The sequence below is a fragment of the Ursus americanus genome, chromosome 20 (assembly GCF_024610735.1).
Source record: "Ursus americanus isolate L20-20 chromosome 20, mUrsAme1.1.p, whole genome shotgun sequence".
Taxonomy (NCBI): Eukaryota; Metazoa; Chordata; class Mammalia; order Carnivora; family Ursidae; genus Ursus; species Ursus americanus.
The window spans coordinates 8,013,939-8,032,676 of NC_142146.1; the positions used below are offsets into that span (position 1 = coordinate 8,013,939).

Genomic DNA, 18,738 nt, shown 5'->3' on the forward strand with positions numbered 1-18,738 from the left:
TCTACAGTGATTTCTTTCCTCTGAAATTTTTTTGTACTTTATTCTGTACCTGTTGTTTTTTTCTTTGGCATGACTCATCTTATCAGCTTTGTGGTATATGTCCCTCACATTTTAATCAATTTATTTGGTATTTTTGTGCATATCCCTTCTAGAAAGATACCAGATGAGCAACTGTGGTTTTACAGTTTTTTCATGTTTGTGATTTTAAGCTCTAATAGTTGAAAAATTCTGAGAGTTGTCAACAAAGTGCCAAGAAGGAGGTTGCCCAACTGAGCTGCTGAAGGCATTCAGAATCATTCTGAACACCTCCACTAATTTCAAGGAAAACTATCAAGAGGAAAATAAGCATTTCAGATAGCTTTTGTAAAGAGATGATGCCTCCTGATATTCTAAATATTCCAAATGCTAGGAAGGGAAACACAATTTTATTTCTCATCTTATTATAGCCAAATAAGCTTTATGTGAATTTTAGTCTGTTTAATTGCATGTTTCTGTACTTTAAGAACACTGGGAACAGAGGGAGAAACACCAGACCTCCCACGGGAGTTGGGAGGGCTGCCTGGCTTCGCCGCTGTCTGCTGACTGGCCGCAGGGACGCAATTCACTCTCTGGCCTTTAACTGCAAAATGATGACTCAAGCGAACCCCCATCCAGCTGTCCTGTTCCATTTCTGATTTTATGCTGTCTGCCCATTTTTAAGAATAGGAAGCATTGTGTGCGATTGTAGATTGCAGTGGCTATAATTTCTATCCTTGCTTTTATGACACAGTGTTGAGGGCATATGTGATTTGTTGGATGCTGGATCCTTACTCAGGAATGCTGCCCCAAATTTTGACATTTGTCCTAGGGGAGAATATGATCTGCTTCACAATATCCTTTTTAATATGATTTCCATGAACGGAAAAACTAAGGATTGCCTGTGTGTGTGTGTGTGTGTGTGTGTGTGTGTGTGTGTGTGTGTGTATAATCAGGCTTAGCAACAGTTTTGTCGACAGGGCTGTCATCCCATTATTGTGGGACTCATGGTTCACCCCCTCAGTAATACCTTGCCAAATACTCCCCGCCCTTCCCCCACTGCCCCTGAAGAATCCCTTCTTTGTGCTCTCATAGCATAAGGGACCTCCTAGGGATGTTTCTCCATCCCTCTGGGTCAGCACTTCACACATGTTGATGTCAACTTATGCCTTACATGTTCACCTCCTTCATTAGACTGTGAACTCCTAGGGGTCTGAGACCTGTATCCCGGGCACCTAAGTCGAGATGGTGGTTTTAAAAAGCAGTGGATGGACTGATAAATGACTAGAAGGAGGGGAGGGAGAATGGGGGAAACAAAAGAATGAAGGTGGGAAGAAAAAATATGGATGGATTTGGCTGCCCTGTACTATTATCCTAGTTGTCATTACCAGACTGCTGTGGGTGGCAAATATATCATCAGTAATAATAACAGCATGACAAGTCTTTAAAACTCAAATACAGTTCACCAGAGTGTGTTTGATTAACTCCTGCATTAGCATCCTTTGCTCAGGCTAGATTGAAGCTGGCAGCAAAAGAAAATAAAAGTATTACATTTTATGGAATGTAGATTATAACCGCAAATTATTTACACAAGGTCACAGCTTTTATCTTGAAGACTTAGGGAAAATCTGAAATGGTCCAATGGATCATTAATTATTAAACACCATTGAGCTACTTCAGTTTCTTCCCTTAGCATCTTCTCAAAAAATTATCCGCATAAAATTGCTTGCGAGACTGTAGAGGGGAAAGAATCTCCTTCGGTGGCCTCAGCCGTTCAGCATGTGATGGTTGGCGTAGAAACGTGTTGCATCTCCCCAGTGAGGGCTTCTGAGTGGTACACTCTCTGAAGGCACGGTGATGAGTGAGGTCAGAGGACGGGTTCTGCAGTGGGCACTGCACAGCGGCCAACACGGCAGTGGCAACATCGAATCAGCACTAAACTTAAATATAAGCCCAACATATTCCAAAAACAACTGCTATTAGATATATTAGGGCAGTTATATTTGTTATTTTTTATAACAAATGAGCAGTATATTTCCAGTGGGCTGTATGTGTGCTGTCGGATGCACTTTCTAGAAACTATGCAACTTGTATGTTGACTGTTAGTGACACTTTTCATGTAAAAATACACCAGTGTGGGGTGTACAAAGTAATATGACCCATTTAAAAGATAGCACAAGCAACTTAGAATTAATGGGAAAATTTCTCAGGGAATGAAATTCTCTGAGAATTAGAAAGGTAGTTCTTTAATAAGTAAGCACCAGTGGGATGGTTGGCAAAAACCTCTATGCCCGATTATCTTACTCTTTCAGTCCTGAAAAAGAGGTTGGTCTCCGTGGAGTTCTGTTCTTCTCAGATGTCATTAAAAGATTTTTCTTCCCAAAGCCCATCCCAACTGAGATGGACTTTACCTAAGAGCTGTGGCTCAGACAACCTTCCTGCCAAAGGAAGTTGGGCATGAACTTGGGCACTCCTCCGGTTCAGCCCCTCCATGGCTCAGTGACCTTGAACAAAGTGGGTTCCCCTTTGGGTGGGGGGAGGGGGTGGGCTCATGGTCTTCAACTGTAAAATACAAAGGTTGAGCTGATGAACTGTTGTGGGGATGTTGGGCATGTTCGTTCATCCATTCGTAAGGGTTCACTGAACACCTACCATGTGCCTGGCACAAGTCTGTCACCGAGGGCTCATTGATGAACAGAACCAGACCAGGGGCTTTGCCCCCTGGGGCTTAGTTTTAATAGGAAAGAGAAGTTTCTTAATCAAATAACCACACAAATAAATGTGTCATCCCAACCTTCGTAAGTGCTGTGAAGGGTTGGCGGAGCACATGGGACTGGAGGGGCTCATAATAAGGGGATTTATTTTCCCCAGGAGGGAGATCAAAAGGGGTCCATGATGGTGGGGGCAGGGCTTTGAAGGCATAGACGGTGCTCCTTGTCCAGCCACCTTATCTCTGCTTCTCCGTCTCCTCGCCTCTAAAAATGGGACTAACGTCAGGAACGGCTCACGGTGTTGTAAGGTTTCAGAAAGATGACATGTTTCAAAGCACCCAGCACCAGGCAAATTACATTTCTAAGAATAGCTTTGGAAGCAGGGACGTACTGTTTCATACATAGGTCTTCAACTGTGGAGAAAGAGCAAAAACAGCTTTGAGGTGCCCCTTTTTAAAGAAGTCTGAGTTCACATTCCGCCCTGGAAGGCTCCTGACTTCCCTTCATCGTGGAGCCTTGTTAGAATCACTTGACTCTGAAAGCCCAGGAATGACCTTGCTGCCTGATTAAGTGACAGAGGCCCGAGTTCTGGTTGCTGGAGAAGGTTAGACAGCCTGCTCCCTTGCCATGTACATGTGAGGAAGGGAGGCTGATCACAAACAACAAAATTGGAAGGAGGAGGCAGCTCCCTACCCCACAGTCCTGGGCTTTTCTGTATCGTCTCTTTATGTTTCGTTTGGAAACTGTGGATACTTTCTGACGTGACTGGGCTCCTTTCGAGTGCTTACGTGATTCCTTCCCAAGAGAAAGCAAGCTTAGCACGCCCTCATAGCTCCTCAAGGCCCGAGGATTACTCCTGTAATCTTACAAAAGCAAACAGGAGGACAGAAATAACCCATCAATTGTTTAAAATTAAAATGGCCAACAATAATAAATAACTGCCACAATAGCTTGAGGTCAGGGTCTTAATTTATTGGAGGCCATTCAAGAATTTGAAACTTTTCTCTAAGTTAATTTTTCACATCTTGTTTGGATCCTTAGAGCTCTTGCTTCCAAAAGCAAGGCCATCAGATCCCTCGTTGCACATGTTATTCTTGCTGATGCGCCAGGGCGTGCAGGAAAGTGAGGTCTTCTCTTCATGGTCGGGTAATGAGGGTTGCTCCCCCCGCAACCATCTGTATTTCAAAGGATTAGAGCCTACTGAGATTTTGGATATTTCTCTTCTCTTTCATGCTTTATTCACTGTATTAATGGTTGCAAACAACAATAAACGCGTGCTGGCTATTTAAGCAGAAAAGGAGTGATTGTAAGGATAGAGGCTGGTTCAGAGCATCGGCAGGAAGCTCGGAGAACCAACGTGGACAGGAAATAGGGGAGACAAGGCTTAGCTCAGGATGCCACCTCTGGGCTCTCAACACCTCTATAGCCACTTCAGATGATCTCAGAGGGCCCCAGTGTCTTTGTGCATCCCTCAAAATTCATGGCCCTGGTTGGCAGTGTCTGCTCCCCATCCCAAGGACCCTGACTACCCTTAGATCACATGATTGCATATAGTAAGGTGTCCACACTTTAGCTATCAAGAGGAGGGGAGAAGGAGGGCCTACCCCCTTTCTTCTGATGTGTCCCTCCCACCTATCTTGAGATTCCTCCCGAACAGGAAGGTGTCAAGATGCAGCCAAAAATACCAACTGTCTGTTACATAAACCCTGATAAGCTTAATCACATCATCCATTAACTGGTTGGCCAAAGATTGGCTACCGATGTGAATTTGTTTTGTCCACAGCTCATGTCACATAATAGTCATCCATCTCATGTGCATCTTCAAATCGTCATCATCCCCATCATCCTCATCCCCTTGTCATCCCACTGATGGTGCACTCACTCACCCACTTTCCTGGGCTGCCATTTCCCTCCTTCTCTTCACCCCTCAAGCATTCCCCCCTCCTCCTCTCCCTTTCCAGTCTTTGACCCTACTTCTCTTTCAGAGCAGAATGGAAGCAATCACAAAGGAACCTCTGCTTTGTCTCTAACACCCACCTACTAACATGCTGGTGCTGTGGGCATTAGTTCCTCACCTTGTACTAGCTGAGGCCAGCCCCTCCATTTGTTCTCAGGCCGTCCAGCAATTGTTCCCTGTCATGTCATTAATCGTTCCCTCTGTGGTACATCCTTCCTATGCTTGTGCAAATATGCTATGATCATTTCCATCTTTAAAAAAAAAAAGAGAGACTATGGACTCTGAGAAACAAACTGAGGGCTTCGGGTGGGGGGGAATGGGATAGACTGGTGATGGGTAGTAAGGAGGGCACGTATTGCATGGTGCACTGGGTGTTATACGCAACTAATGAATCATCGAACTTTACATCAGAAACCAGGGATGTACTGTATGGTGACTAACATAATATAATAAAATAACATTAAAAAAAAAAAAGGAAACATTTGCCTTGAGCCCACTCCCCATCCCCAGCTCTCATCCTGTTTCTCTACTCCCCTTTACAGAAAACTCTTCCAAATAGTTGAGTGTACTCACTGTTTCCATTTATTCTACTTCTCCGTCTTCTTAAGCCAAATCCAAGCTTTCATCCCTATCACTGCACATACACAGCTCTTATTGAGATCACCAGTGACCTCCAGGTGGCTAATTCCGGTGGCCAATCTTAATTCTTCATGTTATTTTGGCCTATCTGCCACATTTGACAAAATTGATTACTCCTTCCTTGGACCATGTCTTCTGTGGCCGCTTAGATACCATCTCTCTTGGTTTTCCTCCTACCACCTTTGTCATGTTGTCTCTTCTACTCCTCACCCGCAACTCCTAAGTGTGAGACCTCTTCTGTATCTACACTCATTCCCTAGTGATCATATCCAGTCCATCCTAACTGTGTATCTTTGGCCCTCCTTCAAGACTTAAGCATCCAGCTGTCCAACACCTCTTCTTAAAGATCCAATAAGCATTTGAATTTTTTTCTGCTGAACCTTCTACACCCATGGTCTTTCCCATCTCGATGAATGACAATTCTTCCCTTTCAGTTGTTGAACCTAAAATCCTCGCAGCTGTCCTTGACTCCTCTTTTTCCCTAATACCCCTCACCCAATCAATCTGTGAGCAAAATCTGTTGGGATAACCTTGGAAACACATCCAGAACACGACCTCTTCTCACTACTTCAGCTTCAACCACTGTGGTCGGAGCTGCCTCTTGGATTATTGTGAGAGCTTCCTAATCAGTCTTCCTGCTTCCCCCTGAACATATACTCCACAGACCAATCACATCACAGCTAGCATGAGCCTTCAGACATGGAAGTCAGGTCACACCACTCCTCTGTTCAGAGCCCTCCAGGAGTTTTATCTCAGAGTCAAACCAAGGTCCTTGTGACAGCCTCACAGTACCCCATATGCTCTGTGTGTCCCCACTCCCTTTGCCTCTCTGAGCCCATTTCCTCCCACACTTCCCCTTGGTCACTCCTTTTAGCCATGCTGGTGTCCTTGCCAGTCCTTGAATGTGCCAGGCACGACTTTCCCTTTGCTAGTTCCCAGGTGTCTGTGTATCTTGCTCCTTTTCTTTCTTTAGGTTTCTACTCAGAGGTCACCTCATCAGTGAAGGCTTCCCCAACCACCCTATTTAAAATTGCAACCCACTCTTCCTCCAAATATGGCATTCTCTACCCTTCTTACCCTTTGTGGGTTTTCTCCGTAGCTCTTATCACAATCTGACTTGTATGTTTGCTCCTTGGTATATACGTTTTCTGTCTCCCTGAGGCTGTAAGAAGGCAAGAACTCTGTTTTGTTCACTGTTCTCTCTTCTAGCACATAGAGTAGCCGTGATTGACATGTAGTTGATACTCAAAAACATAAGAATGAATACATGGCCAAATTCCATGTCTAGGGTATTAAATGTCTTATAACTTTCTGAGATTGATGTGAACCCTGGAAGAGCTTAACAGGTTAGCTGTTAGATAAGGAAACTGAGGCACAGGGGAGCTGACTGATTGCCCAAGGATGCATGACTGGTTAATGGGGTTCCTGGAACTTGTAGTTCTGACCCCAGTGGAGTTTCTGCCCCAACTTTCAGCTACCCTATGATGCCTCATATTATGTTAGTGAAAACTTCAAGGCATTCACTGCTGCTTATTTTTCATTACAGTGTTGATGGAAAAACCCCCTATCTAGCTTTGGGGGCCGTGAAGAATATATCCCTAAACATCTCCATCTCAAACCTCGGGGATGATGCCTATGATGCCAATGTGTCCTTCAACGTTTCCCGGGAGCTCTTCTTCATCAACATGTGGCAGAAGGTAAGGAAGGCACCTCCAAATGAGAGTCTTTGTTCCATCTGGTGCATTTTCTGATTTTCATCATAGCTTGCAATGTGCAGTGATTCTGCAAAGACTCTTTCATTGTGTAGGGTATCATTTGGAACTATAAGAGTTTTTTCCTCCTGGACTTAGAAGGTGTGTTGGAGCAATATCCATCTCTTACATTGTCTCCCATCCTTTCTCTCTTATGGAACCCTCTCCCTACCGTTTATGTCTGACCCTTCTCCGAACACTCATGTGTTCTAGAGAATTCCAGTTTTATGTCAGTAGTTGTGAAAAACAAGATAAGAAATGAGGACAGATGGCTGCTTATTATGCTTGTTATCACCTCTGGTGCGCTTGATGTTTTCCATTAGGGGGTCATGTATGTCAGCTTGTGCTTTGGCATGTTTGTTTATAATATATTTGAGTGAATTGAGGAAGTTAAATTATTTTCGTGAACTGAGTGAGTTTTTCAGCATGAATTCATGTATTCGAATAAATTAAAGTTTAAGTAGAATGACTCAGAAAGGAAAAAGGACTTGGTATTCTCTCCTGTCCCATAATTCAACTCAACAAACTACCTATGGGAAGAAAAAAGAACGAGTCTCCAGCAGGCAATAGGAATGAGTGGGCTTGGACAGACCTCACCCTCTTCTCCCCGGTGGTTGCTCGGACTCCTGACAGTAGTTCTGAAGGCAATTCTTATAGCTTTGCAAAGTGTTTACAACACAAAACTGCAGTGCCTTGATATCTGTGTTAAATGGAACCAAAATCACTTTCCAAGGAACAGCTCCACCCTGTCCACAGATGAGCACCGGGCGCACCTTCAAGCCAATGGGCAAACTTCTGTTCAGACGCAAATCCTGGCAAGCTCAGCAGTTTTGATAGGATTATACCAACCTTGCCCAGCTTAGGGGGCAAGTGAAACCTATAGAGTGATCTGTAATGGTCACGCTCCAAGAACTTTGCAAGAGGTTATCTCAAACTCTCTGCTGCTTAATAGCTTTTAGAAGCCCCAGGGTTGGGGAAGCCACAAAAGCCATCAAGAAGGACTATGAGAAAGGCATGCTCCCCATCTGTCCTCTACACCCTAAAAATTGTTCTGGTTTAAGCCCAGTCAAAAGAGAACCAAGTATCTACAAGGTTCTAGTATCTCTGGCTCCACCTAGAATCCCTTTTACAGAATTTCCTGTGCCACGATGCCATCTTCCTGGAGGGGGTGGTGGTAGAGGGACTCACTCAAGGACAGATCTGTAAAACTCATCTCTGTGGTAACTGAAAGGATGCGGTTGGTGACTGGTTCATTACGTTGCAGATTCCCCTCACCTAGGACCTACAGGAGAAATTTCTCTCTGGTCTCAGAATTAGGAATAGCTGTGCTTTCCCTGAGTACTTTGGCTTATTTTTACCTGTAGGCACAGTCATCCCTGTGACTAGGCTTTTTCTCTCTGTTGTCTGCTAGAAAATTCTGAGCTGGCCCCACTTTGTTGGTATATAGGATTTGGTAGTAGTATTTCAGAAACTGTATGGCTTCCCCTGTATTACTCTATTTCCCTTCATCATAGTATTCTATCATAAGGTACACTGTGGATTATCCTCAAATTCCTATTATGTAGCTATTTCATTCCAGTTTTATTCTCTTTAATACTGTGATGAAGGAGGGTGCCTAGGTGGCTCAGTTAGTTAAGCATCCAACTTTTGATTTCAGCTCAGGTCATAATCTCAGGGTCCTGGGATTGAGTCCCATGTCAGGCTCCCTGCTCAGCAATGAGTCAGCTTGTCTCCCTCTCCTTCTGCCCCTCCCCTGCTCAAGCTCTCTCTCTTGCTCTCTCTCTTAAATAAATTGGTAGGAGAAGGAAGGGAGGAATGAAGGGGGGGGTAAACAGAAGGGGGAATGAACCATGAGAGACTATGGACTCTGGGAAACAAACTGAGGGCTGCAGAGGGGAGGAGCATGGGGGATTGGAATAGGCTGGTGATGGGTATTAAGGAGGGCACGTATTGCATGGAGCACTGGGTGTTATACACAAATAATGAATCATGGAACATCATATCAGAAACTAAGGATGTACTCTATGGTGACTAACATAACATAATAAAAATTATTATATAAAAATTCAAAAATACTGTGATGAATGTCTTTCACAGAGCTTGCTATGGACAAATGATTATATTTTTAGTCTTGTAACTATTTGGGGGATGTAACATAGCATTTGTTGACCACCTACTACATACCATGGGTTTTACATATATTTCCCATTCCCTCCTGCATGTGACCTGGGTGCATCTGCCATACTGGAGGATTGCTGCAGGAGAGAAGTGAGGGAAGTACGATGAGGCAGGGAAAAGGCTAAGGCTGTGCCATCATAAAATGTAGCCTTGGTCTGATTGATAGGGTGGAAAGAAGTAGAGGGATGCCCAACAGCATAAATCACTCAGCAGAATTGTCTCCTCTTAAAGTGGCAGGGGAGCATCATTTCCACCCCTGTATCATATTGAGCACTGTGAGGGGTAGTAAGTAGCCCCCCCCCCAAGGCATTCTGGATGAGGGGCTCCAGCCAGGTGAGGACAGTGTACCTGAGAAGACCACAGATATGTCATTAGCTTCTATAGCTTATCATCTTTATCTCTTTTCCATTGAATCCCAACAACCTTTGGCACAGGGATCTCTTCTATCAGTTTGTCAGAAAGTTGACAAGGTACCAGGGACTCTTCAGGATGTGGGAAGCATTAGTGTGAGAAAGGAAGCAGAGACACAGAGACATCACATAGGTGCCACAGGGGCAGGACCAACTAGAAAAACAGTTAGGCAAGTTGACCGTCAATGTGGCAAGAGAAGACAAAGAAACAAAAATCCTCTCTCATGACCTCAACTACAACTCTAACTGGAGATGTAAATGGCATCACTCAGAGCGGAGCAAGATTCTCACAGCACCAAGATGGGTGGCAAAGAGGAGCCAGGAGAGCCCACTCACCCTGCATTGACCTAACATAACCAACATGAACCTTACAGAAAGATTCTAACATATAAACTATGAAAAGTGCAACTCAGGATACAGAAGGAAAGCATACCTTTTAGAAGGATTATTAACAGAAAACAAAAGTAAATTTTATTCTAGCATCCACTTTTCTTGATTAAATTCAAGGAAAAAATGAGCACAGCAAAAGATCAGATAGTAGAATGATAAGCTGGGATGAAAAAGGAATGAACTGAGAGGCAAACAAAAATAAAGGTTGTAGAATTGATAAGGAAATATAATGAAACCAAGAAAGCAATGGCAGAATTAAAATGTGTTATGATCAAGAAAGAGCAGAATTAGTATGGAAAATTGATTCATTGTCATACAGGGCATATTTGAGATGGTCTCTAAGAATTCAGAGAAAAAGAACAAAACAATGAAGAAGAATGACAGTGAGAACTGTAGATGTGGAAGGTGGAGACCAGAGAATCAGCAAAGAGAAGTGGCTCCATAAGAGTTAGAAGACATGAGTAGACAGCAAGGAAGGATCTCCATTCTCTTGAATGAGCTCTGCAAACAACGGGCAGAAATATTGAGAGCACTTTAGTGTCAACACACAGCTTCATGAGATTTTGAATTTGAAAACTATGAAAGTGGGGGCGCCTGGGTGGCACAGCGGTTAAGCGTCTGCCTTCGGCTCAGGGCGTGATCCCAGAGTTATGGGATCGAGCCCCACATCAGGCTCTTCTGCTGTGAGCCTGCTTCTTCCTCTCCCACTCCCCCTGCTTGTGTTCCCTCTCTCGCTGGCTGTCTCTATCTCTGTCGAATAAATAAATAAAAATCTTTAAAAAAAAAAAAAACTATGAAAGTGATGCTAGCAGAAAGCAAAGAAACCAGTGTTCCATAGGCTTCTTTTCTGTAACAGTATTAAAAAATCAGAATATATTCTCTTGTGAATTAAGAATTCTATACCCAGCCAACTTGCCCTCCATTGTGAAGACAAAACAAAGACGTCTTTGAATGTTTGAGAATTCATAAAGTCTGTTAACTCTGCCAGTTTGGATTTCCCCAAAAGCAGACCCCAACACAATGATGTAGGTACAGGTAGTTTATTTGGGGAGTGATCTCAGGAGGCACTTTGTGGGAGTGGTGAGTTTAGACAGGGAAGGGATAAGAGACAGGAAAGTGTGCACTGATAAGGCATGGGGAACTCGGGTTCTGTCCTGCTGCAGATCCTCAGAGAGGTAGACTCTGTGGAACACCCCTCTGAATCACTCCCAGGTGTAAGGAAGCTGCTAGAGGTTTTCTTCAGCAATCCTTACCACTCATCCACGGAGAATCACTCCAAGGGCAGTAACTCTGTGGCACTTCCAGACTTCTATGGCTATGGGCCATACTCCCTGGAGCGAACAAACAACTCCAGCAGTGAGAAGTTGGAAGCCTTTGGCCTGGAGGGCACTGGCTTCAGGTGACCAACCCTCTGGTTGGTTCTAGGGAATGTGAGCAAGGCAGCATCTGCTTCAGTAACCGTTAAAGCTTTAATAAGCATGAAACTGTTCCTGAGAAATAGGACACTTACAGATAAAGCACTCAAGAATACAGTTGTGGAGTAAAATGTTAAAGCCAAATAAATGTAGATGTAAGCAAAAACAAATTTTGTAAGCATTTAAAATAGTAAGCACGTGTAAAAAAATTATTGCCACAGTAAATACATTAATTTAAAAACTTAATTTAAAAAATAAGCCTATAATATCAGTTATACCATAAAAATTTGAGAAGAAACTTAATCTCGTCACTCTTCCTGCCTCACATTCTTCAGAGTGGAGTTCGGACCCCTCAGCTGTTCCCTGAGAGGCCATTCTGAGCCCATGCTTCCTGCCCTCCCTCTTCCTCAGCCTCATTGCTCACCATCCCCCATGTGCACACTAGAATCCAGCTATAATCCACCCACCCCCATTTTCTTTCATCAACTGCTGTGCCCTCAGATCTCAGCTCAGGTGCCTCACCTGGCTGCCCAGGTGATGTGGGTGGGAGTGTGGGGGGCTATCCCTCTGTCCAGAGCTGTAAGGCGGCTCGGGGCCTAGGCCTCCAAGGTCTGCAGTCTTCTGTGTCATCACATAATTCGTGACGTATTCGTTTCTGAGACTGAACAAGACATCTCCCCAAAGATGGACTTTTCTGTCCTCTCTAACGCAGAGTTGCTTTTGTAGATATACGCTGGTTCTTCCCTGTAAGGGAAGACGGCTTATAAAAAATGCGGGATGCACATGAACAACCATCTGCTGCCTTTCCTCTCGCCTCTGTAAGCTAACTTGAAAACACTCTATAAAATAGGACTTAATGCGTCGGTGGCCACGAGCTGGTTGGCTGGTGGGCTGGCTGGGGCACAGCATACAGTGGTCATAGAGAGGCCACCTGTGGAGCAGTGTGTGGGATCCCTTAGAGACGGGGCACAGTGGAAAGGGGGAAGAAGGAAGAATGGAGAAAATGCATTTGGAGCACATCTGGATCACACAACCCTGCGGTCACGTTCACATTAGATTCTGCGTGAGGGACACCCCCAGAGCAGCACTTCACAGACTTTGTGAATGGTGCCCGGTGGAGTTGTATAGCCACGTGGCCCTGAGGTCAAGATCACGTTGAGTTTTAATTTCTTCACTGTGATGCCATTCGGCACACAGGCTTTGGCTCTTCTTGCCTCTGTGGAACAAGAATGCATTTGTTCAGACAGTACCTGCTAAGTGCCAGGGTGCTAAGGGCCACGGACCGTACCAACCACTAGGGAACCCAAAGATGAGTAAGATCTGGTCTCTGCTCCCAAAGAAGTCATGGCCTAATGGGGTGTAAGGCAGTCAGCAAGCAGAGCACAAGTCTCCACTACAGTCCAGAGTGCTGAAACATTGCCCTGCAGCAAGTGATGACTGACAGCTAGTCTCGGGGTGCCCAAAGTCCCCAGGAAAGTGCTTAGGAAAACGTGATGGGCCTCCGAAGAATTGAAATCTGCTACTGCTGCCATTGCAGAGGTGGGGTGGGTGCGTGAGCTGGCTGGAGCCTGGTGAGAAGACAGAGGAAGAGGGATAGGAGCCATCCACCAAGATGGAAAGAGGCTGCCCATGGGGGTCAAAGGGCCAGCAGCATTCCTAGGGGGAGGGTGACCTTGGGACATTTGAGGAATGCGGATGCCTGCTGTCTGATGCTGAAGTTGCTTGTCAGTTAGGACTCCTGCTCTCAGGAATGCCTCATGTGACCAAGACAGATAAGCTCAAAGAAGGGGCTGGGTTCATGGCAGTCACTGTTACAGCCGGCGTGGAAACAGACACGGACGTGGATAGTCGTAAGCTTTAAGTTAGTGCAAGAGAGCTCTCAGGTGACCTTTGGGTACAAAGGGACACAGGAGCTTGCCATGCAGTTACAGAGGAGGCCATGCTGGGTGAGAAAGAAGAATGAGGGCAAGCCCCTGACCTAATCTTTTCTCTACAGCGTGAGTGTGTTCTTGGATTGGATTTCCTAGATGCTGACCTTGAAGCAAGGACCTGAGGGCAATTCATTTGGGAGGTGCAAGAACACTGGGAGGGAGATGGACCAGTGATAGACTGGTGGAGGCAGTTAATGAAGAGGGTGCTATTAAACCAGCTGCCACAGTGGGTACTGGGGCTTAATCCCAGGACAACCCTGGGAAACAGTACAAAACACAAACCTTAGGGCAGAGGGAGCTGAGGGATTTATACCCCCTCCTAAGGAGTCAGTAGTTGAAGCTTTCTAGGAGTACGCCCTCCCTAGGACTTCTGTCCTGTAATGTGCATGGTCAGAGCAACCGGCCTGGTTCTAGAAAGATGCACTCAGGTACAGAGATGAAGCCGCTGGCAACTGGAAATGGGGTGGAGCACCCTGAACGGTGCAGCACATCTGCGTGGGGCTCACCAGCATCTGCTGGAGATGCCCCCAGGGCTGGAAGCGTTTGCAACCTAAGCACCTCACTTTCTAGGCTTCCAGAAGTTGTAAGTTAGCCTCAGGGAACTTTGCCAAGGTTCTAGCTTGAGAACTGGTGGTGCACACTTACAGTCTTACAGGAGTCTTACAAGGTGAGTATTGTCAATGGGATGGGGGTCAGGTGTGGGACAGTGGGAAGCAGTGAAGACTGTGGAGAAATGGAGCCTCATCCGGAGAGAGCAGCCAGCTCCCTGCAGCAGTCAATGGTTACCAGGTGGGAGCAGGGGCTGGTGCTGTCAGACTTCCTATTTTTCAATAAAAGCCAGAAATCCACATTTTTATGTGAAATTGCATGACTTTGGCAGCTAATTAAAATATTCTCTGAACATTGTATGGGCCAAACACATGTCCAACTGACCGCATCCAGCCTGTAGGCCCGCAATTGTGACCTCCGGCTTAGCTGTCTTCCATATGCTGTAGGCCCATTCTCCTGCCTGCCTGTTTGTCACACGGTTCTGTATTTGTGGTGGAACCGAGCGTGTCTGCGGGCTTGACTGCATTTCACACCCATCCCTGGGTGGCAGAGAAGCTAGCCAAAGAGATTGGAGTTTGGGAGTTCTAGTGCGAGTGTGTTTGGGGGAAGGAGAGAGTCAATTTACACGTAGTATCCATAGCATTTTTAAAGCTGATGACGTTTTGAAAACTTCTCCCAGGCTGGAAGATTGGTATGTTGCAGTGATTGCAAGAAGCAGCTAAGCTGGAGTTTGTGTTTCAGAGGTTCTCAGAAGTAACATAGCAAGCAGCCAAGGTGGGGTAGAGGGAAAGCGAGGTTCTCGCAGCGATCAGACGCAGACGCAGAAACTCAGCTCTGTCTTTTGCAGACCGTGTGACCTTGAGCCAGGGGCCTTCTCTCTGTGTCTCAGTTTCTTTCTAAACTGAGGTGTGCTGAGGATGAAGTGGGGCCTATGCCAACCACTTGCACGCAATATGTAGCTGCCATGGTAGCCCCCTACACACAAGCACAAACTTCATAATTCGTTCATTAATTCAGAATGTCTATATTGTCACCTACTTCAGACCGAGATTACATGCTGGAGGGGGCGGGAGAAAAGCAAGAATACAAGACAAAGCACGTAAGTCAGAGGGTGTTGGCTCTTCCTTTTTAAACTAAAAATCAAGACTTGTGATTTTAACAAAGGGACTCCATGAGTGTGCGCACATGGGTATGTGCCTTCATAATGTCAAAAAGTAGAGCACGTGTTAAACTGAACATATTTTGGGCACCTGGGCGGCTCAGTTGGTTTAAGCATCTGCCTTCTGCTCAGGTCAAGATCCCAGGACTCTGGGATCAAACCCTGCATTGGGCTCTCTGCTCAGCAGGGAGCCTGCTTCTCCCTCACCCTCTGCCCCTCCCCTCACTCGTGCTCTCCCTCCCTTTCTTTCTCCCAAATAGATAAATAAAATCTTAAAAAAATAAACGGAACATATTTTTATATTTGACTAATAGCCTTTATTTAAAAAAATAAAATTACATGAAAAATAATGAAAAATTTGGTAAATAAAATGAGTATTGGGTGTTTTACATAAGTGATGAATCACTAAATTTTACTCCAGAAACTGATATTACACTGTATGTTAACTAGAATTAAAAAAAAAAAACTTGGTAAATATATATCAGTTAAGTAAATGAGCTGGCTTTGGGGGCTCCTGTTTGTTTGTTGTAATAATGCCAGTTGGGTTTTTTTTTTTTTCCATTTACTTATTATTTGCTGAAATATTAGAATTTTTGTTTTGGGGATGTTGACTTTTTAAAATGCAAGATATATAATGGTGATATGTGATATGTGTGATGAACAAGATCAGAGTTTAGAGAATGAGGAAAATAATGTACTCCCCAAACAATGCAGGGCTAGGCCCTGAGTCTTGCAGATTGGGCAGGGAGAGGACCGGCCCAAAGGTCTGCAGGCCCCATGAAGCCCAGGGAGGAATCCAGGATTTCTATCAGGTAGACAGTGATGGGCCATCTGTGTTCTTCACTGAGGATATGGACTGAGGAAATAGAAGAAAGGACAGAAGCTGGCGACATGCTGAAGGAAGAAGCCAGAAAGACCAGATAGGCCGGGGAAGCCAGAAGGTGAGATTCAGTCTTGGGATTGCCAAAAGGAAAGAGACCAGTGAGGAAGCAGGGGGAGGACCATGAATCCAGCAGGGAAAACAGAGACCTACCACTTAGAATGCATGTTTAGAGCTTTCTGCACTTTCAGGTTCCTAAGAAACGTAGTTAACGCTCAGCCCCGGTTGGTTGTAAGTCACTGAATCTGGCTGACACATTGTTGTGTCACCGTCTAACCTCCCTGAGAGACGAAGACGGAGGGGTGGGCCATGTGTCCTTCTGTCTCCTCCCGTGACAGGGCCCCTTGTGGGAAGCCTGATGATGTCCATTAGAAGTTGGGTGAAGGAAAGCTTAGTTTTGCACTTTCTGCGGAGTGCTTTGAATTCAATAGGAAACTTGGCCTCCAAGTTGGTTTTGGGGGCAGAAAAGAACCAGGTCAGCTTTTGCGGCATTCTGTGGCTTATTCTTTATGACAAAAGGCATAGAGGGTTTATAAGTTTGTTTTTCTTGTAAAAGGATCCTTCCAGTGTATATCTACCTTTACCATAGAAAGGCAATCCCTTTCTCTCAAGGGCTTCTCTCTTCTCACTTTCAAGGCTAGCCACTCAAGATGGCGCCAGGCGATAAAAATGATCCAGTTTCTAACCCGGATAGAGTGGGAAAGATTAGACAGTTACATGTTTATATACCTTTATATTTGTGGGAGTGCCCCGACCTGTTCTCAGACAGACGTTTCCACACAGAAACTGCATCTGTACACAGGAACAAAACAAGATGTGTTCCGAGGTGCTGCGAAGGCCCGCGTCGTATCAGGAAGGTTTGCAAGCAGAAATGCGTGCGCCTCATTGGTTGGCGTTGGTGTGTAAGCGGATTTCAAACCGCCTGCCTTCACTCTGCCACTGCTCTCATTCAAGGCAGGAACTGACTTTCATCGTGTTCTTTCTCCGGTGTCTCTCGTCAAGTTAATAGTAGCCCCGAGTAAAATGCAACCCTTAGATGTTTGTAGTCATCTTGGCTGGGCCATTAAGATGATGAATGAACTTGCTTCTTGCCTTGTAAGGGAGCCCTAAGGGTGGATATCGATACTCAGAAAATAATAAGTCTTTTCCGCCCCTTTTCTGTTTTTAATCCAGTGCCCCAAGCCTCCTGGTGACTTTACCTTGAACTTCCTGCGTAATGCCGGGCAGAAAAACCTCACCTGGCTCCAAGCCCATCTGAGGCTCTGACACAGCAGCAGGCTCTTTCTCTCTTTCTTCCCTTGTCTTCCCCGTCCTGCACGTCAAAGATCAATCCCAAATTCCCTAGAGCCTTTCCCGTTTCTGAGCTATTTCTGCCCGTTCTGATGGGCTGACCTTCCTCCTGGAGCAGACAACAGTGGGCGGTAGGCAGCAGGTACCCCAAGGCCAGGTTCGTAGTTCCTCACCTGGATTACTTGTGGCTGTGGTGTTGCCACTGTCTGGCCTTGCAGTCAGAGAGATTCTAGCCCCTAGTGAAGCCGTGCCTGAGAGCCAGGCTGAGCCCTTCCTGCAGCGGTGGGCAGTGAGGAGGTGGTAGAGAAACCCAGATGTCCATTTCCAGTCACAGTGTGGCCTCAGTATTCCATGGCAGGGCTCAGTTTTCACATATATGAAAAGCTTCATTTGTGTATTCACGGTGTTTGGAAGGAAGGCTACGTTTTGCTTTAGAAATGTCAACAGAGCTGTAGCTACAAGGATCAATTAAGAAGGACGTTTCCCAGAGCTGCAGGACTTGGGTAAATCTATTTGGTAGTGGAGGGGGAGTAGTTTAGAAAACATGTGTTAAACCTCTGTATTTTTTTTCTCTAATGAACTGCAAAACAGCAATTTAATAATTTCCTCTTTTGAGGGGAAAGGGGAGTCTTGGATTTTAAATCTTTTTCATAAAGCAGCACAACACCTCTTAAAAGGAAAGCCATGAAAATGGACTGCTAAGCCAAGGCAAACAAAAGAAAGCAAAAGGGATCAAGGAGAACATGAGTGTCTCAGGCTAGGTTTCCCTGCAGCAGGTGCAGAGCGAGCAGGGAAGCAGGACAGGGCAGGGTGTGATCTCAGGCACAGCGTCGCAGAGGGTGGCCTCGGCCCGGTGCTGCTGGGGAGCTCTGAAGGGTGAGCCACACCTCAGCAAGGTCCATCTCAAGGTCAGGAAGCTGGGCTTCTGTTCCCGCCCTAGCACCAGTCATTGGTTAAGGGCCACCTACTGAGGAATAAAAGCCCTAGTGCTTTCTGCCCTCTGAGGGTGATGTGTGGACACAGTGGCCTACTAGGCTGAGGCCAGCCCTCCAGAGAAGACCCACGGGTGCTGGTTCTTGGAGGAAAACACACGCTGGAGCCAGAAGGTGGGCACCTAGATGGGGTCCCAGGGGATCTGGCGGAACCCTGAAAGTGTTGGCGATAGTAGGGTTGCCGTCTCCGGGCGTTCGTTGTGTTCTGAAGGCTATGTCCTAAGCGTGTTGACAACGATGCAGCCCTGAGGCGTGTGTGTGATTTTCTCAGGTGCTAGTGTCAGCGGCACTCGGTATTTCCACCAGCTTCGGAATTAGGGAGCCAGCAAATGTAGATGCCCTTGGAATTTAACAGAGAATGTGAATGCATAGCCACGTCCTGTGATGATCCAGCTTTCCAGAACTGGCATTCCATCCCTCTGAGGCCAGACGTACCAGTAGCCTCGCTGCTTCCTGACAGCCACTGGCCGT

The 18,738-nt window shown here is 45.7% G+C and overlaps 1 protein-coding gene across 1 annotated transcript in view; it reads left to right on the top strand.

The window, feature by feature from the left end:
• The window catches only part of ITGA9 (integrin subunit alpha 9), a 326,298-nt gene that overhangs the window by 195,221 nt on the left and 112,339 nt on the right, over window positions 1-18,738 (top strand). Inside the window, exon 18 of the mRNA XM_045798248.2 lies at window positions 6,869-7,019. Within this exon, the coding sequence (XP_045654204.2) occupies window positions 6,869-7,019 (151 nt within the window). The remainder of the gene's footprint in view (window positions 1-6,868; window positions 7,020-18,738) is intronic.